The 27,997-nt window shown below is 34.6% G+C and overlaps 2 protein-coding genes across 2 annotated transcripts in view; one reads left to right on the top strand and one right to left on the bottom strand.

Moving 5' to 3' along the window:
• The window catches only part of CCDC175 (coiled-coil domain containing 175), a 105,951-nt gene extending 102,583 nt beyond the window's left edge, over positions 1–3,368 (top strand). Inside the window, exons 21-22 of the mRNA XM_074235919.1 lie at positions 1,137–1,193; positions 3,247–3,368. Coding sequence (XP_074092020.1) covers positions 1,137–1,153 — 17 coding nt within the window. The 3' untranslated portion in view covers positions 1,154–1,193; positions 3,247–3,368. The remainder of the gene's footprint in view (positions 1–1,136; positions 1,194–3,246) is intronic.
• JKAMP (JNK1/MAPK8 associated membrane protein) lies at positions 26–27,980 on the bottom strand. The gene is made up of 7 exons (XM_074235923.1): positions 27,872–27,980; positions 23,024–23,115; positions 22,305–22,459; positions 11,856–12,062; positions 8,432–8,613; positions 5,967–6,043; positions 26–3,949 (listed from the first exon to the last, which is right to left on the bottom strand). The coding sequence occupies exons 1-7, from the start codon at positions 27,873–27,875 to the stop codon at positions 3,731–3,733; spliced, it is 936 nt and encodes a 311-aa protein (XP_074092024.1). The 5' UTR covers positions 27,876–27,980; the 3' UTR covers positions 26–3,730.
• Positions 27,981–27,997: the final 17 nt, after the last annotated feature.

Here is a 27,997-nt window from a genome sequence, read left to right as displayed (position 1 = left end):
ATAAGTGGAATCATTAAACTATAGGCCAGTGATCTTGATTTTATTAGTATCTGGAAAAAGGTTTCATTGTGAACATATACTGCCAATGTAATCTATATTTCCATTTTTTGATTCGTTTATGGAAGATCTGTAGAAATCTAGTTTATCTAGGTTTTAGCAAAACATTAGTCTCTTAGGAAATTCTTAATAGTCAAAGTAGAGATAAAGGCTATATGGTAGTTCCATGGATAATTGTTTTGAAACTAATTTGAATGGCAAAAGTCAGAATAAAAAGATGAATTTCATCTTGAAATGGAGGTCTTGGCCTTATGTTGTTCAACATTTCATTACCATCCATAATTTCTACAAAGATTTATCAGGACAGCTGTTGGACAGCTAACATATGGGATGAATCAGGATTCCAAAAAATTTTGATATAGGTCAATAGGTCAAATGAAATTTAAAAGAGATAAATGTCAAGTTCTACTCTTCAGGTTCAAAACACCAACTTCAAAAATGAATAAGACTGATTGACAAGAGTTCATGTAAAAAAAACAACTAGTGGAATTCAACAGACAACTATGTTACATAGCAACCAAAACCACTAATGTCATCTTTGGGTACATGAAGAGAGATATAATTAATGTTCAGAACAGGGTATGGTAAACAAGTCTCTCTAAATTCTGCCAAGAGTCACTGTGTCTGGAGTATTGTAGTAAGGTTTGGGTTGTTAGATTTTAACTAGGACATTCACAAGCTGTAGCTTCCTGATAATACTGACTCCTGGACAGAAGTTGTAACTCAAACTAAGGTCCTAAGGGGTTCTAAGGGATAATCAGAAAAGATCCATTAAAAGGCATAGCTTTATAAACATTATAGTCAAGCAAAACAGGGTGATGGCTTAGGACAGTAATTTCCTAGATGTCTTATTACTGTACTAGATGAAAAGAATTGGGGTTTTATAGGCAAATTGTAATGATTACATTTTCCTGTTTTTTTATTTTTTGCAAATGATAATAGGTGCAAGTGAATTGAAAAAAATAATTCAACCTAAGACCAAAGAGCACAATATACAGTTTTAATCAAAAATATATAATCAAAAATATATAACAATTATTACATTTAATGGTACTAAGATACAATTATTACATTTAAAGGTACTGAGACTGCTTAAAGACCCAATGCATTTTTTTACTACAACTGGAAAGTTACAGGTAAGATATCTGATAAATATTAAATTATTCCATTATATCTGAGCTAAATAAGCGATTTTTTTGGCCACTGAAAATTACTTTAAATATCAAAGAATTTCAGAGGCAGTTAGGTGGTTCAGTGAATAGAGTGAGCACTGGCCCTGGAATCAGAACCCAAGTTCAAATCTGGCCTCAGACACACTTAAAAATTACCTGTGTGACCCTGGGCAAGTCACTTAATCCTAATGCCTTTCCAAAAAGAAAAAGAAAGATCCAAGAATTAACCTAACATATGTACTTGCAAGATAATTTGACACAACCCATTCTCTGCATTTTTATGTTTGGGTTTTGGAAAATTAAAAATATTGATTATAACCAAAGCAGGTTTTACATCATTTCAAGGAATCTTTAAAATCATTTGCACAGAACTGCCTCAGGGAGAAATCGTGGTTGTTGTTTGAACTAGTAAATATACACACAAGATAAGAGGGTCAAATTATATGAACTAAATATATCAATAAATTAATAACTTTTAGGCCTCTGCTTCTTTAATTCACAACCTATTGAATATTGTAAAAATGAAAGATGAAGTCTGGTGAAATGGAATATTAATTTGAAGTTAGAAGATTCTAGATTGAATTTCTGTTCTACTGCTTACTACTTGTGTGACTTGATTTAACTCACTCTGGGTCTCAATTTTCTCATCTGTAAAACAATGAGGTCAGAGTGAATCATTCTAGCTCTCAATCTTGTGATCTGATCCTATGAAATGTTGTGGAAGGGTATAGATCAAAATTTAGTTACAAAAAACCAAAAGACCATCACTTTTTAAAAGAAGCCTTAATAACAAAGTTCAGTAGCTGTTCAGCAGTGCCAACGAAATTTTATATCTTCTTCTGATCATGTTATTACTTAGTTAAGTAACTTTAACATGCATTGTTTATAAATTATTCCAAAATAACTTGGTTATTTTTACTTATAATAAGTCTTATTATAGTAAAATATAAATAAGAGAAATTATGTATGGGGGGGGTGGAAGAAGGAAAAAAAGGAGAATTCATTGCTGATTTACTCCCAATAGTAGATTCTTATAAAACTGGATAGCCTTGATAGCTAACCAAAATATTTCCCAGTTATCAGTCACTATCAGGCTATCCTATATATCACTATCTCTAAACAAATCAAAAATTTTAAAGCCTCAGATAACTTTTAATGGAAAATTATCTAAAACTATTATGAGGTATTCAGGATAATTATTTGCCATTGGTGACTAGTCTAGCCTTGTATCAGAAATAGCTTATTAGATTAGAAATCATATTTACAGAAAAAAGAAACTAAAAACATATGTTCTAGTTGATTCATCTTCTAGTGTATACAACTACCATGAATTCTAACTATCAAAAAATTTAACAAAAGGGTAGTTTTCGATGCATTGTGTTATTTAATAGAACTCCAATGAGAAGATAAAAAATTTTCCTTAAAATAGAAGAAATGAGGACCATCTAAATCAAGGGTTCTTGACCTTTTCTTGTCATAGTCTCCCTTAGGTGAAGCCCTATAGACTCTTTCTCAGAATGTTTTCAAATGCTTAAAATCAAACAGAAGTACAACAAGAACTGTACCCCCCTCCCCCCATCTAAATTCATGGAATCCCCTTGGAATCTGTGATGATCACCTCTGAAGTCTATGGACTCAAGGTGTTAAGTACCTATGCTAAAATATCAATAGATTAAGGTTTTGGAATTTATTTTTATATGAAATGCTAAATTTTATACTTTGAGGTTACAATCATTAATCTTACCTGCTTTCCTCAGTTACACCAAGCCTGGATATGTATTAAAGGAAATATTTAAGTAACTAACAATTTATTTAACTTAATTTAATTTAACTTCATTTAGCTATGCTAGAATCTCTTAAAACAATAAAACGTGGAAAGATGGTATTATCACTATCTACAATTTAGCATGATTTCCAGAATTAGTCAGGCAAGAAAAACTTTAATGACAATGTAGTTAAAAGGACAAAATTTCAGAATTTTTATTTTAGAATTTTTATCAAATTCTTTTCTTTTAAGGAACAATAATTCAACATCTCTACAAGAAAGCTTGCCTAATTACTATTTTATTCTTTGTATTATTTCAAAATATTATATAAATGAAAATAAATAACTAAACAAAACCATTTTGCTTTTATGGTTTATATAACACCACCACTGTCAACTTAAATGTACTTACACATTTATTTTTAAGAAACACACAATTCTAACAGTAGAATACAGAAAAATAAGCTAGAAACAACCAAAGAGTTTTTGTTTGCCTTTTGCAGCAAAACTGAAGCATGGGACTTTAGTGTAATTCTTCCAGATATCACTTGGATACTTGCTTGGCAATTTTGAAGTCTAGTCCACAAGGTTTGCTGGAAATCAGGTGGTATTGGCTCTGGCAGACGGTGTGCCATAGCACAACAAAGCAGCATATTCACACATGTACATTTGATTCCCCAGCTTTTTTTTTCTCAAGAATGTTTTTTTGGGTTTATTGGCACATATTCCATTTTATTTAATGTCCATTGGCTCCTTCTGATAGTATCCGAGAAGGTTCGGTATACCTTGCCGTAAGTATATAAAAAAGTGCAGGGGCTGGCACCAAAGCCAAGAGTGGCAAGTCTTGCTCTAGTTTATCTACTCTGGAGATGGAGATTATTCCATAGGCATGAAGTAACCAGTGGCTGAAGAGAATAATAAGCCTTTTCTTTCTGAGAAGAAGATCTTTGAAGGACTATATACAATAAAACGAAACAAAATGAGAAATGCAGATATGTTTAATCAATAGGATTTAATGCATCTTATATATTATCTGAAGTTCAGAATTCAGAAAACTATTACCTATAATTTTTACATTAAAATGTGATACAAAACAGTTAGACGGTGCAGGGGATAGATCACTGGCCCTGGAGTCAGGAGGACCTGACAGGAGTTCAAATTCAGACTCAGACACCTGGACCCTTACTAGCTGTGTGACCTTGGGCAAGTCCCTTAATACTTATTGCCTTGCCCTCCCAAATATATATATATGTGATTCTGAGTACAGATTTAGACAAATTATTTTGAATATGGTCAATGTGGGAATTTCATTTGTTTGACTATATATGTTTGAAAGAAGGGTTTAGTTTTTCTTGCTTTCTCAATTGGGGGAGGTGGAGAGGAATGAGAAAAAGCAGATCTTTGTGAAAAAATTAGCTTTTAAAAACTGTTATAAATAACTATAATTCCCTTTAACAAAGATACAAATTGAAAATACCTTAAGAATCACAACCATAAGAAACAAATGCTTTCTTCACAGCTAGTTAAACTGCATTCATGTGCAGGGGGAAAATGGATGTACCATTTCATTCACTTCTCCCACCTCTGCAGAAGAAGCTAAAATGATACGTGAACACTACACCTTCTGTTTTAGCTATATCACACAGCATCTCTAATTATATGATTTCCCATAAAAACAGAAATTGTGACTCTTTAAATCCCAAAGGTTCTGAAAATAACATTTTACTCTAAACATCTATAAAAGCTAAAATCACCACACTTTTAAAAAAGATCACAATGATGACAAAGGTGCTGAAAGAGGCTTGCGCATCTTGTTGAATAATAGGGACTGGAACTCTGCTTTACAGAACTCTTGGATAGGAATCTCCCTCTAATAATTTGGTAGATCTATGAAGGATATAGATTAATGCCACAATTTTTCTAAAGACTAGAAATTCAGGCAACCTCAAATATACAGAACTACAATGGGTTAGGAAGTTTAAAAAATAGACTCTGTGTTAGTGAAGAACTGCAAGCCCCAAGACAAAGCCTGCTTCCAGAAGGAGAGCTGTCATTGGCATGTAAAGGCTTATAACGCTAATGCACAGTATGAGACCTGGGAAGCACCTAAATGCTAAATAGTAATTGCTGAGCTGGGAAACACCAACTAGGGGCATACAGCAGACATTCATGTTCCTCAGAATGGAAGAGCTAGCTCCAAGAAGACCAAAGATGGGATAACCATATTCTCCCAGGGTCAGGGACCAACATATACATATATACATATATACATATATACATATATACATACATACATACATACATATATACATATATATGTATATATATATATATAATCTCACTCTAAAAGGAAGATTATTTTAATAGTTCTTGTATTATTCTATGTACCATGATTAACATTTATAATGATAATCCTGAGTTAGTAAAAAAATGTTTAATATATTCTTTAAGAGGCTTGTCACCAGGATGGTGGTAGAATGAAGAACTCTTCACTGGAGTGAATCTTTAAGACCAATTACAATGTATTTTGGTGGAAAGAGTATCTAGAGTGAGAAAATTTTAAGTCATGGAAGTCCTGAAACAAATATACTCTGTCCAAAGTGGGAGGGAAATGAAAGTTCTTGATTAAAAAGATCTGATGCTGCAAAGAATAAGCCTCAGGTATGTGGAAGTCTAAGCTCCCTAAAAACCTCTCATCTGTAGTACTGGATAACCAGAGGTATATAGTAAGTTTTATTTAACCAGAATATTTCTCTCCCTGGAATAACCTCTCTAGCCATTTTGGATAAATATAAGTTTGTAGTACATAAGTTTACCTATAAATGAAAGTTACTATATCTTACTGTGCTAGTATTTTCAGCTACTTATTAAAGGTTTTAAAATAAGTTGTAAGAGTTATCTCAATTTCTCAACTCATATATGAACATAGTTCTTAAATCTGTAAAATCTTAACAAGCAAAAAGGATTCTTACCTCTATTTCTGAAGCAGACATGTATACAGCCAGGGTAACCAAGGACAACACTAATACAATATAAGGAAAGGCATAATCTACAAAACAATAAATACTATGTTTGAAAATATCAAATCTCAATGTAAGTAAATTCTAGCAGAAAACAAAGTTAGATAGTTATTTCACAGAGGATGTCTGTTGTAAATCTATAGCTAACTTACCTTTGGAAAAAGTTTGATTACCAATGTGCTTTGAAAAAGCAAATGACTATGCTGAAAGGACTATAAAACTATGTAAACTAGCAATAACACCACTAGTCTGTATCTCAAAGAGTTCAAAGAAAAAGGAAAAAGTACTGTAAATACAAAAGTATAACACTCGGTGGTAAAAAATTGGAAATCGAAGGAATGGCTGAACAAATTGTGGTTTTATGGTTGTGATAGAATACAATTATACTATAAGAAATGATAGGCAAGATGCTCTCAAAAAACCTGGGAAGACTTACGTGAACTGATGCAAAGTGAAGTGAGCAGAACAATGTAAAAATTTAGTGTTTAAGGGGCAGCTGCCTGACACAGGGGTTAGAGTACTGGCCCTGGAGTTAGGAGGACCTGAGTTCAAATTTGGCCTCGGATACCTAATTACCTGTGTATCCTTGATCAAGTCACTTAATCTCCTTGCCTTGCAAAAACAAAACAAAAAAAAAAAGATTTGGTGTTATACTAATCAAGTTTCTGAAGGGTTATTTCAAAGAAATAGGCAAAATGAATAATAAATTTATCTGGTGGAATGACAAAGTTTCAAGGGAAATAATGACAAAAAAAAAAAGAAAAAGGAAAATCATTACCAGATCTCAAAAAGAAATAAAACCTTAAGAACTATGCAGTACAAATTAGAAAACAAAATTAGTGAATAGGCTGGAGAAACAGAAGCAATCACAGACAAACAAAGCCAAAAAAAATACTACTAGAGGAAAGTCTCCTTTTTTGGTAGAAAGTGTTGGGGAATTTTTTTTTTTTTTTGGCATTGGATATATCTGATCAAAGTCTAATAACTACAATATAAAATATGATGGAGCTTAACTTAGTATCACCATTTTGGGAAACAATTTGGAATTACATATTTTACCAAAAGTAAAAGTATCATAATTATAGCAGTATTTTTTGTGATAGCAAAGAACTGGAAACCTAGGGCATTCCCTTCCATTTGGAAATGTCTCAACAAACTGTAGTCCACTGAATGAATAGAATATTACTATGCTGTAAGAAATGATTAATAGAATTCAGAGAAAAATATGAAGTGGACAAAACCTGGATAACAGTAAATATAATGATCACAACAAACAATGCAAATGGAAAGAACTAAAACAAAAAGAAGCTGGATGCTTTAGTCTTGGAGGAGAGATGGGAAAATGTTCCCCCTCTTCTTTGGAGAGAGAGGTATGAGTGTAAAAGACAGCATATAACTGTCAGACTCAATTGCTGTGCTGGTTAATTTTACTGAACTGCTTTCCTTCATTTTTTAAATTTTTTGTTACAAAGGATGACTCAATGGACAGGAGAGGGGGAAGAAATATATTCAGAAATTAAGGTGATGTAAAAAATAAAAGATATCAGGAAAAAGCATTTTAACAGTGTGACTGGAAAATATATAAGGTAATACAAATATATAACATATACACAAAACATACATATGCTATACATGTAGCATATAACATATATGTAAAACACATATAACATCAGCAGTCATTAACTTACAGATAAATGGTCAAAAGAAATAAATTTTTTGAAAGAAGATATATAAACTATCCACAAATATATGAAAATATATTCTAACTCACCAAGAAGAAAAATGCATCATAAACTCTATAGTTTGACGTCACATCAAGAAAATTGGCAAAGATCATAAAATATGGAAATGGTTTAGCCTGGCTGGGCAAATACACAAATATATTGCTGGTAAATTAATAAATTAATCCAACAATTCTGAAAACAATTTGGAATTACAGGTGAAAATTGGTCAAAGTACTCTACCTATGTTGGTCATACATCTCAAGGATGTCAAAAGCAGGAAAAAAATATTTGCAGTAGCACTTCTTATGGTAACATAACTAGAAACAGAGTGAGTATTCAACTGGAAAATGGTTAAGAAATTAGTATGTTAATAAAATGGAGTATTACTAGTACCAGGTAAAAGAAAAGGTGAAAAAGAATATTAAAAACTTTGGGAAGATATATACAAAGTGATGGAGAAGAAAGAACAACAGACACAATAATATGAAGAAAAACAATGCTGAACTACATCAGTATTTGGATTATTGCAGTAAAAAGTAGGTGGACTAAATGCATAGAATGTCATATATGTTGTCAAAGATGTCAATGTGCTCTAAAATATCAAGTAAAGGTGTTGAAAATATTTTAAGAAATAACATGACATTATTACATGTACAAATAATAAATATTTCACTAATATTATATCCCACTTACACAGAAGGCCTCCTCCAACTGCTTGAATGACGGTTAAAATTGGGAAGAAGTAAAGTGCTGCGTAAATACTCTTAAATCGATCAGACTTCCCTAAGCCACAGGCAATCTTCTTTACCAGAAGTGGTCGGAGCAGCATCATTAATACCAAGCAGAAGGCATAATAGATAAATACAATGGTATATCTATAAAATAAAATTAGATCAATAAAATTTAAAATGAAAAAGGAGATTTAGAGCATAATAAATATGGTACTATGAAATAAAATATTAAATGAAAAGGATATTTTAAAAATCTCAAGCAAATTTTCAAATCAAAAAGTCTAAAAAACTTAGTGTGTATATATATATATGTATACATATATATATATATATATATATAAACAATTCATTCTGATGAAAAGATCAAGTTTTCAGTTCTTTTATAAAGGTTGTACAGGAATGCATTAAGTAAAAGGTTGGAAGTTCTTTTAAGATGCTAAGTTAAAAACAAGTTGCCACTCTGAATTAGTAAGGGATGTTTTCTCACAAGGAGTTTCCTATGCCAATGAAATAACAGATTTCATCAAAAATAAAACAAAAATCCCCAAACAAAATTATAATTCAACATTAATGTGACAAACAAACTACATATCCAGTCAGGGTTAGCAAGTACTTTATAAGGACTACAATATATTTGTGTTAGTTGACCTGTAACTCTAGGATTCTTAAATCAGCTTGAAAATCATATCCCCTGTACTTGTGTTATCCTTATCAATAGCATGCTTGCTTTTTACTTTTGGGTTCTTGTAATACTTTTGTATTCAGCACAGTATGCTGTACTAAATGTTAAGTACTAGAATATGTACTACTAAATATAAGTGTCTTTATGATAACTTACACTTTGGTTTCTTCAAATATAAAGGAGCTCTTGCAAATGTTAAGGAACCCCCCCCCCCAAGAAGCTTTCCTTTAACTGCTAATCTCAACAGAGAAAGGCATCAATCACCTATTACTTTATTCTAGAAAGTTCTAGAGCACTTATCAGTCAGGTTTCTTTCTTTTTTGAGGACCTAACCACTTAGCTACAGTGGCTTAGACTATACTGATTACCCTCTCAATTTGATATATAAAGAATAGGACAGCTGAGGATAGTACTTAGTCTCCACATTCATTCTTTTTAAATTTTTTTTTGTTTTTTGCAAAGCAATGGGCTTAAGTGCTTTGCCCAAGGTCATATACCTAAGTAATTATTATCTGAGGCTGGATTTGAACTCAGGGCCAATACTCTATCCACTGTGCCACTTAGCTGCTTCTCCACATTCATTCTTTTTTTTAAAAAATTTTTTAAGGCAATTTAAAAAAAAATTATTTAAGGCAATGGGGTTAAGTGACTTGCCCAAAGTCAGAGAGCTAGGTAATTATTAAGTATCTGAGGTCAAATTTGAATTCAAGTCCTCCTGACTCCAGGGCTGGTACTCTATCCACTATGCCACCCAACTGCCCCTCAAGATTCATTCTTTAGACTTCCTGTTACTTAAGTTTGCATTTAAAATAACAATTAAATGTTTAACTCTTTTCAATGTCCATCTTATCAGATACTTTGCACCCTTTTCTCCCCATCAAAAGTTTATCACTAAGTTAATTGGTATGTCTCCATTTGCAATGAAAATACTTATTATGTTGCAATAATTTAGAGATCTTTGACAATTTTTAATACATATTTCTTACTGAATCAGCAGAACATGAAACAGTTGCCTTCAATTTTAAGACTGGTTTCTTGATTCCCTCTTATCCTTGCTTTGGGGTTCCTGAACTTATTAGGTCTACCTTAGTTTTCAGAAGACATAGTTAAGGTAAAGATTATAGGTGGCTAATATGTTTGTCTGACTAAAAGACCAGAAGGCCACTTACTTCTACTATAGTTATTGGCATTTCTTGATCTAAATCTCAGTGAATCTCTTCAGATGATGCTCCTCCATGTTTATCATATTCTTATTCTGTAGGTTCTAAGATTAAATTTCTCAACACTAGAGATGTCTTATAAATTTAAAAGACTGATTTTCACAATCAAGCTCAAAATTTTATAGATATATTTTGTATCTCTATACAATCCTAAATTGAGTTAGGCTAACTAAAATTTTAGGGCCAAACAAGTTTAAGACCTGAAGTTCCAAAGAAAATTAAATCTGAATTCTGCAGTTTTAATAGACTATGAAAGTATAACTGCAAACAGTTCTCAGACAATGTTTTATAAGTAATGAAGCAAATCCTTCTAAATTTCAGAACCCTCTAGTATAGATCCCAAATTTCCTTAGACACTTTGGATTTTTGTTATATATGCATATGTAATCTGTACATCTATACTTACCATCTTTAAAAGGTCATATGATTTCTCTTCATTTACATTAATATCAACAGAAAACACACCAAAAGATTAATACTAAGCTATGGCATACTTTATGATTTGTCTCCTCAAATTCATTAAACATGAACTTATTTCATTCAGCATGAAATAAAAAAAATCTTTACCCAGCTATAATTCTTAGAATTCAAAACACTGTTGGGCTATTTTCTTTATCAAATAAAATATATCAATGAGTATCAATAGTAAAGGAATAGCCAATATTCTAATGCATATTAGCTTTTCATTGTCATACAAGTTCTTGTTTGAAAAATAAGATTATTTTGATGAAAATTATATTTATTATATCATAGAATTATGTTTACAGCTAGAAGAACTTTTAAAACATGTCTTCCCCAACTACCCTCTCTAGTCTTTAATCTTTAACTCCTTAGTTCTTTATAATCTTTGAGTAGGGAATTTTTTTATCTTTGGCCAATTTAGTGTTTAGCAGAGCATGTAGTCAGCACTTGGTAAATGTTTTTGCTTGACTGATTATAACTAGATTTAATCATTTACCCTTCTAATCAAAAATTTCCAAGTGATTCCATCTGTTGTTTAACCAAATAAAGTTCAAAATCCATTAAAACTCTTCATAATATCTAACTTTCTAGCATTTTCTTCTACTACTCCCCCTTCATTAAACTACTTGTTGTTTCTTGAATATGGTCTGTTTCTCTGTCTGTGTCTTTTGTTTCCATAATGTCTCTGTCCCCTTCTTGTCCTGTTGAAATCCTACCTGTTGATTCCAACTTGAAGGATTCATTAAATTTTTCCAGATACCTTCCAACTAAAAAATGAATTTTCCTCCTTGAACTTACATGAAGTACTTTGCATCTTTCTGAAACATTTTTATATTATTTTACATATAAATAATATGTGTAGTCGTATTGCCCCCTACATTATAAAGTAAATGTAAGCAGAAACTGAAAATTAGCTGAAATTTTTCTTCCCTGGGGCTGACTAGTGCCCTATATATAGTAGGGGCTAAATAAATATTAAAGTGAAATGAAATAAATTGAATTAGGAAAAATTCTATACTTACAATGGGTAAACAGCTTCATGAGTACAGTGTATTGTGGTAATATAATCAGGACTTGGGTTGTAGAGCATTGTATACCAGTCAGAAAGCATTAAGACTCGACAAGAACGAATTTGCAAAACACCAACTGGATCACTCACGAGTAATGTAACAATAGCTGCCACACTGCATTCAAATAAGGCAGTTACATGCTGAAATAATGCACTAGAACTAGAAAGAGAAAAAGGTAACAAGAAATTTATAAAATCACAGGTAGCTATTTCAGAATCTGATTTCCTGAAACCTTTTACAAAAGAAAACTTTACTACATAAAGTGCAAATATAAAATTTGATAATTTTACATCAATAAGCTAAAAAGTGATACCCTTCTGAGATTGAATTGCAAATTGCAAAATTTAAGTAAAAAAATTACACTGAAATTACTTCTATAGGATGACAACCATAATTATTACAAAAATGTTTACTGAAGCTTCCATTTTAATTTATTAAATGTATTTCATGGAAGAATAAGTACATGCAGGATTAGTTAGGTGAATTTATATAATTCACTAAAAAATTAGAACCAAAGAGCATTAGTTAATAGTTTGATATCACCCAGAAGAGATAAGTTGCATGATTCTGTCCTTGTCCTTCTTAAATATTTTTAGAAATGTCTTACGTGAGACAAAGCTGAATGAGAAAGATATTAGATGGTAAAACTAAAAAGATATTTTAAGTCTGAAACTACAAATCAAATCTATTGGCATAAAATTTAATAGGAATGAGTATAAAGTACTACACTAGTAATTCATAAACAATAAATCAAAAATGTGAAATAGCTACCAAAAAAAAGAAGAAAATTTTAGACTACATTAATAAAAGAGGTTTCTCTTTTACTCTTGTCAGAAAACATCTGAAATATTGTATCCAAAATTGATCCCCATAGTGACAAGTGGGGAGATATCTGATAAGAAAACATGAAACCATGTCACATAAGGACTGGTTGGAAAGAACTAGGAATGTGAGGCCTAGAAAACAAAATATTTGGCGAGGATGAAGATAGAATATTATCTTGAGTTATCTGAGAGTTATCAAGAAATAAAATTATTCTTCCTGAACTCAAAGGCCATGTCTAATTCTATCCTAAATATTCAACTATACAATCTTATACATTTTAAATCCCTGAAGCACCAGCACCACAACACTGAATATGTTCCTAGGAAAACACTTTATATAAAGTCTATTTCCCTAATAACTTAAATCATCTGTTTTATAGATGCCTTATCTTTATTTCTGATCCTTTTTGAATTTATAGTGGTATCAGGAATTTCCAGAGTGAATCCAAGATGGTGGCGTGAAGCTAGGAAGCTCCCAGGGCTCCCCCCACCCAAAAAAAATAACTCACAAAAATAAAAGTGAAAAAAGTTCTTAACTCAAAATATCATGGAGGAATTTTAGTAAAGACCTGTCCTGTATTTTTGCCCATTTTCCCATTTTGCCCAAGGGGAAGTACAGTCCAGTGTAGATGGAAGAGGCAGAGTGAGACTCTTGGTCACATAGGCTCAGCAATGCCCAAAGTGAGGATCCCAAACCCAGCTTGGAAGCCAAAATTTGAACCCTGGAAATACTGGTACAACAGGCAGTACTAGGTGGGACTGCCTAATACATGGAACTAATAGCAACTGAAACAAAGGCAATAAACACCCTAGACAAGAGGAAAGCCAGGCAGCACATCCTAGCCCCCAGCAAAAAAAAAAAAAAATCAAACCATTGGGACTATACCTAACCCAGTGACCCAGGAGCAAAGCTCAACTATCAAAATTACCAATGAAAACAAACAAGAATAGCAATAACCATAAAAAGAAACTATTCTGAAAGGGATAACACCATCTTAGAAGAGGAAAGCAATGACAAAATGCCTATATGTGAAGCCTTAGGGGAGTTTTGGCCTCATATCTAAAAAGACCTCTTGGAAGTGTTCAAAAAGGATTTTCAAAATCAAGAGAGGAAGAAGAAAAACTGAGGAAAGAAATGAGAGCAAGTAGAAGAACTATGAAAAATTTCTGAAGAAAACAACTTTAAAAATAAAATTGGCCAAATGGAAAAAAACATCGATTCCTCTTAAACAGTCAACTGGAAAAGGAAAAACTCATCAAAAAGTAAAATTAACCAACTAGGAAAGGAAAATAATTCCATCTAAAAATAAAATTAATCAACTAGGAAAGGGAACACAAAATAAAATCTAACTGAAGAAAAAAAAACCCTAAAGATTAGATTAGACAAATGGAAACTAATGACACCATGAGACAACAAGATTCCATCAAATAAAACCAAAAGGTTTAAAAAAATAGAAGAAAATGTAAATTACCTCTTAGGTGAAACAACCAACCTGGAAACTACATCCAAGAGGGAAAATTTATAAATTATGGGTCTATCTGAAAAACCATGATCAGAAAAAGAACCTGGACAATAATCTTGCAGGAAATTTTCTTGGAAAAACTTCCCAATTATCTTAGAATCAAAATACCTAGAATATGACATTCTGGAGATCAAAGGAGTTTGAATTACAACCAAAAATCAACTACCCTGTAAATTCAGCATATTCTTTTAGGGGAAAAGATGGAATTTCAACTATTTCAAATATACTTGATAAAAAGACCAGAACTGAACAGAAACTTTGATCATCACAAGACCCAAGAGATGTATAAAAAGATAACTGGCAAGGGGGAAAAAAATGTTAGTCAATAAGACTAAATTATCTACATCCCTACATGGGAAGATTGTATTTGGGACTCTTAGAATTGTATTTTTCTTAGAACAGTTGAAAGAAGCATACTTTGAAGATGTGGGTAGAAAACTAACTGTAATATGATCAAACTTTTAGAAGAGCATGAAGGTTATTTGGCTAATGGGACAGTTGAGGGAAAGTACTTGAATAAATACTTGGACAAATATGAAGTGATTATGTAATGAAGCTTATAAATCAATCAATGAAACCTTGAGAACTGTACTTTCTATCAGGACAACTGAAAGGACTATACTTTGACAGAGAGTGTGGGTACAAGACAAGAATAAAACAAGACATGAAAAAGAGAATTATACTTGGAGAAGAAGACATCATGAGGATAAATAATTCCACATGATGAGATACAAAGAACCTATTACACTATAAGGAAAGAAGGGAAGGCATAAGCATTGAGTAAATATTTTCCTAAACAGATCTGGCTCAAAGAGAGAATATACATTCCCAATTAGGTTTAGAAGTAGGGGGGAAGGGGAAAGAAAGAGGAAAATGAGGCCAATAAAAGAGAAGGAGAAAGTATAAGCAAAGATTAAAGTAAAAGGGAAGAGGGCTAATAGGGCAGATTTAGAGGGGCAGCAGTTACAAGTAAAATTGGTGAGGAGGGACAAAGAGAAAGAGAAGGAAGAAAAAGTACAGAGAGGGAAGATAGGATGGGGGAAATATGGAATTAGTAATCTTAACTGAATCTGAATGGAATAAACATTCATAAAACAGAAGCAGAAAGCAGAGTGGATTAAAAGCCAGAATCCTACAATACATTGTTTACAAGAAACACATCTGAAGCAGAGAGATGCACAAGGGTAATGGTAAAAGATTGAAGCAGAATTTATTATGCTTTCAGTTAAAGTGAAAAAAAGCAGGGGTAGCGATCCTGATCTCAAAGCAAAAGTAAAAACAGTTCTACTTAAAAGGAATAAGGAAGGAGAAAGACATTGTAAGGCTACAGTTATCTAATAGATGCATCTGTGAAATTTGTGAACTACTTCTGCCCATCAAATGGGGAATGGGTGAACAAGTTATGGTTTACGAATGTTATGGAAACTATTGTTCTGTAAGAAAAAAATCATGGGTCTGACTTCAGAAAAAGCACAGAAAGACTTACATGAACTGATACAGAATGAAGTTAACAGAACTAGAAGAACATTGTATACATTAAGAGCAACATTGTGAGATGATCAACTATGATGGAAGCAACTTCTCTCAGCAGTTCAGTGATAAAGGACAATCCTGAGCGAACCATTAAAGAAAATGCCATTCACATCCAGAGAAGAAACTGTGGATTCTGAATGCAGACCAAAGCATTCCATGTTCACTTTTTAAAACTTCTTTTATGTTTTTTCTTTCTTTCTCATGGTTTTTCCTTCTTAGTTCAAATTCTTCTTTCACAACATGACTAATATGGAAATATGTTACACAACTGTACATGTATACAACCTATATCAAACTGTTTGTTGCTATGGTGATGGGGGAGGGATGTGGATGAAAATACAGAAAAAAGGATGAATGCTGCAAACTCATTACAGTTAACTGAAAAATAAACAAAAATATTCAAAAATTGCCCAGTGGCTTCAAAAATAATGACATCTCTTTCAAAAAATATCTGGAAATATTTAATTCAAAAAACATTTATAAAGGTATACCATTACTCCAAGAAAGGAAGCCAATGTGACAGATGCTTTTGATACAAAGACAAAAAAAAATTCTGCCCTCTAAAAAAGACTTCCATGTAAAAGAGATGTTTGAGGAGGGAGAAAATCTAAGTAAGACTGGTAGAGATTCCCTATTAGAAACTTGAGCTGAGCCTGGAAAGCAGCAAAAGATTCCAATGAGTTGAGTTAGTGAAGCAGGGCTGCATTTCAAGTATGGGAGGCAGCTTGTGCTAGGGCAAGAAAGCAGGAAATGGACTGCTAAATTCACAGAATAGCAAGTAGGTCAATGTTGCTGGAATATAGAGGGTCTAAAGGAGAGAGTAAAGTAAAATATGTTTGAAAAGACAGACTCCAGTCAAATTGAAAATGCCATGCCACGATTAAGTCTTTTATCTAGAAAGAAACTCAAAAGTCTAAGAGGCAGAGGGGAGACCAGCATGCATTCCCGGATTGGGGACCAGCTTCTCCAAAATAAGGAGGCAAGAGATGGTCTCCTACCTTACTTCTCCTCAACCCCTCTGTTTCCCTCCCAGCATTATATTCCCATCTCTCTGCTTAGAACTCTTGGCTTCCTTCCAGACTGAGCTCAAGTACCACTGCTCATCCCTACCTTTTGGATCTCCTTATTTGTTAGTGCTTTTCCCCTTCTTTTCTTCAGTGTTAAGAGGGATCTACTAAAGATATACGAGCAGGGAAATAATATGTCAAATCTAAAACTTATGCTTTTTTTTTGGTCTGTTGCAGCAAATTGTAAAGGAGGACAGAATAGAAGCAAAGAAACCAATCTGGAGGCTTTTACAGTAGTTAAAGAGTATAATTCAGTCAAGACAAAATTTAAAAATCAAAGAATTTTCATCAATCATATAAAAAGAGGAGAGCTGCCTACATGGTTTAGTGGAAAGCATGCTGGACTTAAGAGCTAAGAGAGACCTAGATTCAAATCTTACCTTGCAAAACTCTGTAGTCATGGTCATTAACCTCTTTAAAGTTTCACATTTCTCATTTGTAAAATGGAGATAATTACTCCTATAGTACCTTATTATTACAATGAGAATGAAATAATATATACAAAATGTTTTCCAAACGTTTAAGTTCAACATAAATGTGGGATGCTAGTGTTATTATGTTTGTATTTGTTACTACTTTGTTGAAAGCATATATAATTCATTTTAACTTTTCTTCTATGGCTAGCTTCCTCTTATGTAGCCTATATCCCCCTGCTAAAAAGAGGAGGAACTTATTCTCCTTCTCAATGATTTCTTCCAGGTTAGAAAGTACATCTTGGCCTAGTACAAGTCTGTTATTAGTCTCTAACTTTGAAGATTATAAACGTTCACTTAATTGGACAAAATCTGTCCATTTCTCTTTCCTGGTACTTGGCAGCCTAAACCAATTTAACTCTTGTGAGAACTGAATAACTTCACAAAAATTCAACTTACTATATCTTTTTCTTTCTTCTTTTTTTTAAGGTTTTTTGCAAGGCAAATGGGGTTAAGTGGCTTGCCCAAGGCCACACAGCTAGGTAATTATTAAATGTCTGAGACCGGATTTGAACCCAGGTAATCCTGACTCCAGGGCCGGTGCTTTATCCACTGCGCCACCTAGCCACCCCTGTCTTTATAGAGAAGATTTAACTAGTTACTGTGATGGAAATCCTTTCTAGATTAGGGGAACAAGAATCAGACCACAGACTAGTTATTTAAACATCAAATTCAAGACCAAATTGGGAAGATGGCGACACGAAAGGATCGAGTCTTAGGAGCTCTCTGATAAAAACTCATAAACTAAGGACTCTAACTAAACTTTTGAGAGACAGAACCCACAAAGGGACCCAGTGAGGCAGTTCTCCTACTCAAGGTAACCTGGAAAAGAGCAAAAAGGCTCTGCTCCCCGGGCTGGAGGGGCGGCCCGACAGAGGGGTGGCCCCCCAGAGCAAAAGAATTTCAACCTCCCGGAGGCAGCCCCAGGGAGCTGGGAGCCTCAGCTCACAGCAGTGGGGGAGTCTCCTGAGCTGCACCCCGGGGAGCACCGGCACAAAGTGGGGGAACAGTGGGGGACCTCTGCCAGAGCAAGTACGTGGAGCCCAGCCCTCAGGGCACACAGGGAGCAGCTTGGTCTTTCTGCAGGGAGTTGGAAGAAAAACTGGGAAAAGAAAGGAGAGAGATGCAGGAAAAACATGAAAATGAAGTCAGCAGCTTAGTCAAGGAAATCCAAAAAAATGCTGAAGAAAATAGCATGCTAAAAAACAGCTTAGGTCAAATGGATAAAACAGTTCAAAAAGTTATTGAGGAGAAGAATGCTTTAAAAAGCAAAATTGGCCAGATGGAAAAAGAGATAAGAAAACTCTCTGAGGAGAACAAATCCTTCAGACAAAGAATAGAATTCAGGGAGATTGATGAATTTACCAGAAATCAGGAATCAATACTTCAAAACCAAAAAAATGAAAAATTAGAAGAAAATGTGAAATATCTCATTGAAAAAACCACTGATATGGAAAACAGACTTAGGAAAGATAATTTGAAAATTATTGGAATACCTGAAAGTCATGATCAGGAAAAGAGCCTTGACATCATTTTCAAAGAATTACTACAGGAAAATTGCCCTGATATTCTAGAAGCAGAGGGCAAAATAGAAATGGAGAGAATCCACTGATCCCCCCCAAGAAAGAGATCCCAAAAAACCAACCCCTAGGAATATTATAGCCAAGTTTGAGAACTCCCAAGTCAAAGAGAAAATATTACAAGAAGCCAGAAGGACATAGTTCAAATATCGTGGAGCTGCAGTCAGGAAATCACAGGACTTAGCAGCAGCTACATTGGAAGCTCGTAGGGCTTGGAATACAATATACCATACAATATACCGGAAGGCAAAAGAGCTTAGAATGCAGCCAAGAATGAACTACCCAGCAAGGCTGAATGTCCTCTTCCAGGGAAAAAGATGGACTTTCAATGAACCAGGGGAATTTCAAAGGTTCCTTTTGGAATGGCCAGAGCTGAACAGAAGGTTTGATCTGCAAGATACAGGACTCAGGTGAAGCATAGTGATTGGAGGAGAGGGGGGAAATAGGGACTTAATGAGGATGAACTGCATGTATAGAAAAATGATACTGATAATATTCATATGAACCATCTCAGTTAATAGAGCAGGTAGAGGGAGCTTTTATAGTGGAAGCACAGGAGAAAGCTGAATTCGAAGACAAAATATGGTGTAAAAATGGAGTCAATAAGAAGAAAGGGAAATGGAATGGGAGAAAGAAAAAGGAGAGGGGGAATAGTCCAAGCTATTTCACATAATAAGATTTTTTTTTTATTACAATGAGCTATTGCAATGATATGGAAGGGGGGAGGCAAGGGGGAATGAGGGAACCTTTGCTCTCATCAGAGATGGCTAGGAGAGGAAACAGCAAGTATACTCAATGAGGTATAGACAACTGGAGTAAGGAGGGGGGAGCAGGGGGAAGGGGTGGGGATGTGAATAAAGGAGGAGAGGATGGACCATGGGGGGGCAGTGGTCAGATAAAACACATTTTCTTTTTTTACTTATTGCAAGGGGCTGGGATTGGAAGGCCTGCCCAGGACCATAGGGCCAGATGGATTCTGGGCCTAAGGGGTGGTATGGGGGCTCAGGGCTTCTTGGCCCCAGGACCAGGGATCTGTCTGCTGCACCACTCAGCGACCCTACAGCAGAGTCAGAGTGAAAGGAGAGAGAGAAAACATATAGTGCATGGTACTGGAGAAATAAGAAAGGAGGGAGTTGCGATCAGTAATGGCAACGTTGGAAAAATATGGAAGTAACTTTTGTGATGGACTTATCATAAAGAATGTGATCCACTCACAACAGAGTTGATGGTGTTGGAACAAAGACTGAAACACATTTTTTGTTATTATTTGGGGGAGGGTGCAGGGCAAGTGGGGCTGGGTGGCCTGCCTGGGGCCACATAGCAGGGTGATCATTGGGTGTCTGGGGCCGGATTTGGACCCAGGTGCTCCTGGCTCAAGGGCCAATGCTCTGTCTGCCACCCAGCCACCCCTACTATTATTACTATTTTATTTTATTTTGGGTCTTTTTTTTTCTTCTTTTTGGTTTTTGCAGGGCAGTGGGGATTGGGTGGCTTGCATGTCACATGGCTGGGTGATTATAGAGTTTACAAGGCTGGATATGGACTCGGGTGCTCGTGGCTCCAGGGCTGGTGCTTTGTCCATTGCACCACCTGGCCATACCTACAATTATTACTATTATTTTTTTTATTTTAATTTTTTTCTCCCCCCTTTACTTTTTTGCCCAAGCAAGTCTATCTATATTCATGGGGGGAGGGGTATTTTGTTTACTTGTAAAAAAAAGTATATTTTATTAATGTAAAGAAAAACATTTGTACAAAATGAGAATTAAAAAAAAAAAGACCAAATTGGAATGGAGGGAAGATACTGCATGAAGTTACAATAGCTTCAATTTTACCTATTCAAACAGTTGTTGAATGTCCCCCAAATGTTAAATGGAAAAGGTAAATACATTATCCCTAATTATTTTACATATGTTTCATGCCATAATAACCCTTAATATAACTCCTGGAATGGGTCCCCAAAGCCTGCAAGAAAGAAATGTCATTGTTTATAGAGGTATTATTAAAATCTATCTTTGTTTATCATTCCAACCATCTTCCCTACATTAGTTAAAATCATTTTTTAGGAGTTACTCTTTAAGAAGCCTCTATGAATTATTTTGAATAAATGAATAGTTAACTGCTAATTCTTAAGCAAAGTACCATGTTAAGTACTGGGGATACAAATAGAAAAAGTAAGATAGATCTTGTCCTCAAAGAGCGCACATAAAAATTTTAGAAAGGAAATAATCATTTTCTGATGAAAATAATCACTCCACATTTATTTGTGATTTCCTATCAGTTTTCTTAAATGTGGTCACATCTATTATAAACAAATATTAATTATATTCCATAATTTACAATATTTGTCAATCTCTAATTATAAATATTAAATTGAAGCAAATTTTGTACTTTAGATACTACATAGTTATAAAATCATCTTTAATAAAATTAATGAAAATATAAGACAAAGAAATATTTATCTTGTTAATTAAAATTAAAAAGGCTTTGGATAATACTGAATGCTATGAGATATGTCTAGAACAGGAGTTCTTAATTATTTTTGTGTCATGAACCCCTTGGGTACTCTAGGGAAGCCTATGGCTCTTAGAATAATGCCTTTAAAAGCATAAAATGAACAGGATTACCAAGGAAACCAATTATATAAAAATGGAGATTATCAACTTTTCTTTAAAGCAAGTTCATAGATCCCATGTTAAGAATTCCTGTCTTTGGCTAGAAACATCACTTATACAAAAATATTCAGAGCAGCCCTGTTTGTGGTGGCAAAGAACTGGAAATTGAGTGAATATCCATCAATTGGGGAATGGCCGAACAAACTGTAATATATGTTATGGAACACTATTGTTCTATTAGAAAACAGGAGGGAATGGGAATTCAGAGAAGCCTGGAAGGATTTGCATGAACTGATGCTGAGGGAGATGAGCAGAACCAGAAGAACGTTATATACCCTACCAGCAACTTGGGGGCGATGATCAACCTTAATGGGCTTGCTCATTTCATCAGTGCAACAATTAGGGACAACTTTGGGGGATCTGTGACAGAGAATAATACCATCTGTATCCAAAGAAAGAATTGTGGAGTTTGAACAAAGACCAAAGACTATTTCTAATTTAAAAAAAAAAAGCTATTATCTTATTATGTAATCTTACTATTGCATATATTTTGTTTTTTCCTTAAGGATATGATTTCTCTCTCAACACATCCAATTTTGATCAATGTATAGCATGGAAACAATATAAAGATTATCAGAGTGCCTTCTGAGGGGGAAGGGAAGCGAGATGGGGGGGCTGTAAAATTCAAAAATAAATAAATAAAATTAAAAAAAAAAAAAGAATTCCTGTCTTTGAAGAAGCTTTCCCCATCTAAATAATTTTCCTTGATAAGCAAAGCTAGCTTACCTCTTTTTGCCTGAATACCACTCAATGAAGAACCAATGGAGAACAAGAGGAAGCAGGGCCATAAAGCCAAGATAGAGCCAGTCATAAAGTTCTGGGGACTCTGTACATGGCTGACAATATTTCTGAGTATTCGTTCTCTGTCCTCTTGGACACACCTGAAAAATATAAAACCTTTATTATTTATTGAATTACTTTGAGAATATTAATTAAAAACATAAAAACATAATTATCAGACCCTCTATTTCAGTCCAAATATTTAATTATTTGCAGCCTTCAGAAATTTAAAAAGATACTCTTAAAGTCTAAATGTGCTCCCTTCATGGAACCTATGTCATTAAATATTTTATTTTAATAAATGGACTATTTGTTAAAATAACTGATAAACAATAGAAAACCTACTTATTCAATGAATTTAAAAATAATTCTAGAGGGATATCCTGGAAGTATAATGCTAACCTACTATATAATATATGCTATGGCAAATTATAAAAAAAACAATTAGAAATTACTATAAAAGATGATTTAAACATGTGCTTAGTATATTAATTTTGCAGGAAGAAATATAATATTCTTCAGATAATATAATAAAAATATGATTTTAAGATAATTTAAATTTTAAATTAATAACTTCTGAAAAATTGTGAAAACCTTTAAATACTGTTAAAAACAATGAGAATCAAAAATTGACTGATGAAGTAATAAATAAAGGTACAGCTTACCCCACATTCTCCATATATCTCTGTTGAATCATTTTTATATATCAATGTCTTCCCACAATAAAGTCCAAGGCATGCTGGTTGAATATCAATAGCTTTTTTAAAAACAAATGCCAAAATGGTAAAATATTACTGAACACATTAAATGAAGCAATTTTGCATAAATAGAACATATTTCAATGTCACCTCCTTATATCACGATTTCCTTTAGTTGGCTGTGTAAAGGCATGGAACTATAGTACATCAAGTATTATATAAGTATTACCTATTAATAATGCTTAAAGATTGTAAGGACCATGATATGCAATTTTCAATCTTATTTCTATGCAATTTTAAAGTTCTTGATGAGGCTATAGTATGTCTGAATATAACTTTGTGTTACATATTAAGATTATATATTTATGTGTAAAGATTAAGCACATAATGTTCACTATCTTTCCCCAGTTCATTCCCTACCACAGCACCAGTTTCTACCATCTTAAATGCCCTAGAAGAATGTCATGATCTGGTCACAAGGCAAACTTACTGTTTGATATCCAGTTAACTGGTGCCACCACCTCATAAACACACACTTAGATTCAGGTTACAGGAATTCCCAAGGGAAGAGGACACTAATAGTAAACACTTATCTACACTAAGACCAGGCCCTGTGCTATTATTATTACCTTATCTGATTCTTACAGGCTGGTTAGGTGAATGTTATTATTATTATTATCTCCATTTTATAGATTTAAGAAAACTGAGGCAAACAAAGGCTAAATGACTTGCCCAACATCACATTGTTATTAGGTGTCTGAGGCTAAAATTGCACTCAGGTCTTCCTGACTCTAAGTCTAGCACTATATCCAATGAGTCCCTCTCAAGGCTTTCGAAAAATTAAAAAGAGCACATATATGCCATTCAAAGCACGCCACGGGAACTTGGATTGAAGACTTGGGTTATATGATATATTTATTTTTTTTTTAGATTTTTGCAAGGCAAATGGAGTTAAATAGCTTGCCCAAGGCCACACAGCTAGGTTGATTATTAAGTGTCTGAAGCCAGATTTGAACCCAGGTACTCCTGTCTCCAGGGCTCTATCTCCACTGTGCCACCTAGCTGCTCCTATGTGGTATATTTAAAAGGGTATTTAAACCTTCATCGTGTTGCTCCGATTCCCCCAGTGAGCTGTGATTTTTCCCCATCTTAAATCTTTGAGGGGAAAAGATTTTCTCTCTCCTGCATAGTTGTTTTATAACTTGCATTTTGGTTACTTGTATAATTTGTCTCAATAGAACTAATTCCTTAAAGGCAGAAATTTACCTTGTTATCTGCAGGACCTGATATAGTGCCTTTCACAGACAAAGCATTTCATAATTGCTTGTTAGACTGAGGAAAAAACAAACTGAAAAGGGTTCCGATTATTGTGAACTTTGGAATATAAGAGGATTTGTTGAAGTGCTCAATGTTCCATTTAAAAAGAGATTTTTGCCTAGAGAATTCAATCAGAAAGGAGGCATAAGGAAATAAAATGACATAATAGAACTTGTTAAAAATAACTACTTAAAATGTGCATTGAATTAGTAAAAAAAATGACAATTATATAATCATTTAATAACAAAACAAATTTTCCATAAATTCAAATTCGTGCTCTACATCTCCTGATAATAAAATATCCTTCTTTACTAAAAAATTCAATATAATTGTGTCTTTCAAAATTGAGAGCTATAGAAAATAAAAAGTAGCACATACTGAGATGACTCTTATGCCACCCTCCCTCCTGTCTCTTCACTAGGTTTTCAGAGTCCCCTTGGCCATAAAACTGCCAGGCCTGTTAGTGCCTGTCATAAGGATAATTTCCCTCCACCCAGGACACAACAACATTCTGCCTGCCCTAAGCCTGGACCTTGAACTTTGTAATCATTTGCTTTCAACAGCTGACCTCTCTCCAGTTGGATACTCTGCCCCAATAGTTAGTTTACTAAAATCACCTCTTACTTTGACCACCTCATTAACACTGAACTCTTGAGTGCCAAAAGCTACTCCAACTGACCACTCATTTCCATCCACCTCAACCCCAATATCCTCACTCTCCACTTCAGTCTATGCCATGTCTCACTCCTGATTTGCCAACCCCTACTACTGTGTCTCCTGCAAATCCCAATCCATATTGAACAAATTTATTCTCAAATTAAGAATGAGGAGAGGGAAGGAAACTAAAAAAGGAAGGGCAGGTTAGGGGATGCAGTGGTTAAAAGCAAAAAAAAGACTTGAAGAGTGACAGAATAAAAAGAGAGAAGATGGGAACAGAATAAAATACACAGTATTTATAACTATGAATGTGAATGGGATGATCTAATCATTTAATAACCCATAATACTGAAGCAGACAGCAGACTGGATTAGAAACTAGAATCCAAGAATATACTGTTTGCAAGAGTTGAAACAGAAAGGAAAATACAGAATTAAAATAAAGAGCTGGAACAAAGTGATGGTGAATGAAATGGGTAGAACCATGGAAACATTGTGCACATGCACAGCAATATTGTGTGATGATCAACTATGGTAGACTTAGCTCCTCTCAATGGTTCAGTGATCAAGGACAAATCTTAAAAGATTTGAGATGGAAAATGCCATCCACATCCAGATGGAAAAAACTATGGAATCTGAATGTAGACCAAAGCATACTATTTTTCACTTTTTAAATTTTATTTGATGTTGTGTTTCTTTTTCTCATTTTTTTTCTCTTTTTAGTTCTGATTCTTCTTTCACAACATGACTAATATGAAAATAGGTTATATATGACTGTACATGTATAACCTATATCAGATATAATCACTGTCATGGGGAGGGGGTATGAAAGGAGGGATGTAAAGAAATGTAGAACTCAAAAGTTTATAAGAAGATGAATGTTTGGTGGCTAGGTGGCACAGTGGATAAAGCACAGGCCCTGGAGTCAGGAGTACCTGGGTTCAAATCTGGTCTCAGACACTTAATAATTATCTAGCAGTGTTGGCCTTGGGCAAGTCACTTAACCCCATTTGCCTTGCAAAAAAAAACCTAAAAAAAGATGAATGTTAAAAGCTTATCTTTGCATGTAATTGAAAAAGTAAAATAATATTTTAAAAAACCCAGTTCCTATTCTCAGAGCTCAGTCTAACTCTGTACAACAACTTACCTACAACAACAAACACATACAAATAAGATATATTCACATACATAATTACATTTATGATCATTTAGAGATAGTCACAGTGGGAAGGAACTGGTAGGGGGATTAGGAAAAGGCTTCATATAAAATGCAGGATTTTAGCAAGGACTTAAAGTCAGTGAAGTCAGGAAATGGAGATGAGGAAGGAGAGAATTCCAGGCAAGGAGACAAGCAAAAGAAAATGTAAGAAATGGGAGTGGGAAGATGGAATATGATGTGCAAGGAACAGCAAGAAAACACTGGGTCATAGTTAATCAGAGATAAGTAGATGGAATAAGGAAGATTTTAAAAACTACAGGCCATTTTATTTAATACTGGAGGGAATATGGAGCCAACAGAGTTTACTGATTAGAGGGGTGGTATTGTTGGTCTTTTTTCTTAGGAAGATCTATTTAAGAGCTAAGTAGAAGTGAACTGGAGTGGGAAGAGATGTGAGGCAGGAAGACCAAACAAAGGGTAACTAAAATTAACCTAAGGCTGAGGTAATGACAGCGCTGCACCTAAGTTGTGGTGGAATCAGAGGAGGAAAAGGGGACATTAAGAAGAGATGTCATAATGGTAGAATCCACTGAACTTTGCAACTGATGGATTTGGGCTGGTTAGTGACAAGTGAAGAATGAGGGCTGTGTGTGTGTGTGTGTGTGTGTGTGTGTGTGTGTGTGTGTGTGTAGGAAGATGGTGGTTCCCTGGGCAACATGAAAATTAGAGCAGAGGGCTTGGGAGAAAAGCAGCCTCTGGAGAAGTACCAGAAAATCCAAGTGTTAAAATTAAAACTGCAAGATCTCCTAAAATTCCTTAATAATTCAAACTTCATCTTTTCTTCTCTTTATGAGTGCCTTGATTTTATAATTGCATCAACCCAAGAGGATCTTATGAGATAACACAAAAAATGCTAATTATTAAAATTATTTAGCAAGTTAAATTTTGAATTCACTCTCCCTTATTTCCATGACAATCTTAAATCACTTACATAATAAGTTTACTAGACTCAGTATTTAAAAAATTTTGAAATCACTCCCCGCAACACCTGCAAACCTTAAAGTACTTTGTAAATATTCTTAATACTTAACATTTTAAATTTTAACTTCATTCTCTCCCTTTAGACAATCTTAAGCGCTATACAATGATTATTACTAACAATAAACTTATTTAGTCGGAATCTTTGATTTTGCGATCACTTCCCTGAACCTTTGCAAACCTTAGAGTGCTATAAATATTCATAAATGTATTAGTTTCTGAATTTTAATTCGTGAAATCACTTCCCTGAACCTTTGCAGACCGAAGAGCCATATACACATTTTAATACATTTTAATACTTATTAGACTGAGCATTTCCACTCTGGCTCTCTCTGCCCCCTCCTCAGCATTTTAATTCTGCCACCACTCCCCACACACATACAGCGCCTTCGGCCGCCCCCTCCTCCCCCTCGGCTTGGGCCCCGGAAGTGCCCGATTCTCGGAACCTCCTCCATTCCCCGCCCCCCCGGAAATGGGGGTCGCGGGAGGCCGCAGCGGCTCAGGCTAAAGCTCAGCGCGGGGGGAGGGGAGGAGGCGCGCGCAAAGCGCAGCCGCGGGAGGGGTCGGCCCGAGTCCCGTCACCCCACCCCCCACAACTGGCCCACAGGGGAAAGCGGGCCTGAGCCGGGATGCAGGACCACTCACCCATTGGCCTTCGGGATAGAGGAGCGGGACCAGCCTAGAGGCTGCAGCAGCGGGGACGATCACATCCGGGCCGCAGGAGCTCCCTGACCCCGGAAGCCAGGCCCCAGCTAGACTGAAGTCCCGCCC

Source organism: Macrotis lagotis, chromosome 4 (assembly GCF_037893015.1).
Source record: "Macrotis lagotis isolate mMagLag1 chromosome 4, bilby.v1.9.chrom.fasta, whole genome shotgun sequence".
Lineage (NCBI taxonomy): Eukaryota > Metazoa > Chordata > Mammalia > Peramelemorphia > Peramelidae > Macrotis > Macrotis lagotis.
This window is presented reverse-complemented; position numbering and strand designations above follow the sequence as displayed.

Coding starts and splice junctions, on each gene's coding strand:
- JKAMP (XM_074235923.1), bottom strand. Junction 12,063..22,304: donor TGGTATTCAGGCAAAAAGAG/GTAAGCTAGCTT, acceptor TTCTCTTTCTAG/TTCTAGTGCATTATTTCAGC. Junction 3,950..5,966: donor TGTCTGCTTCAGAAATAGAG/GTAAGAATCCTT, acceptor TATTGTATATAG/TCCTTCAAAGATCTTCTTCT.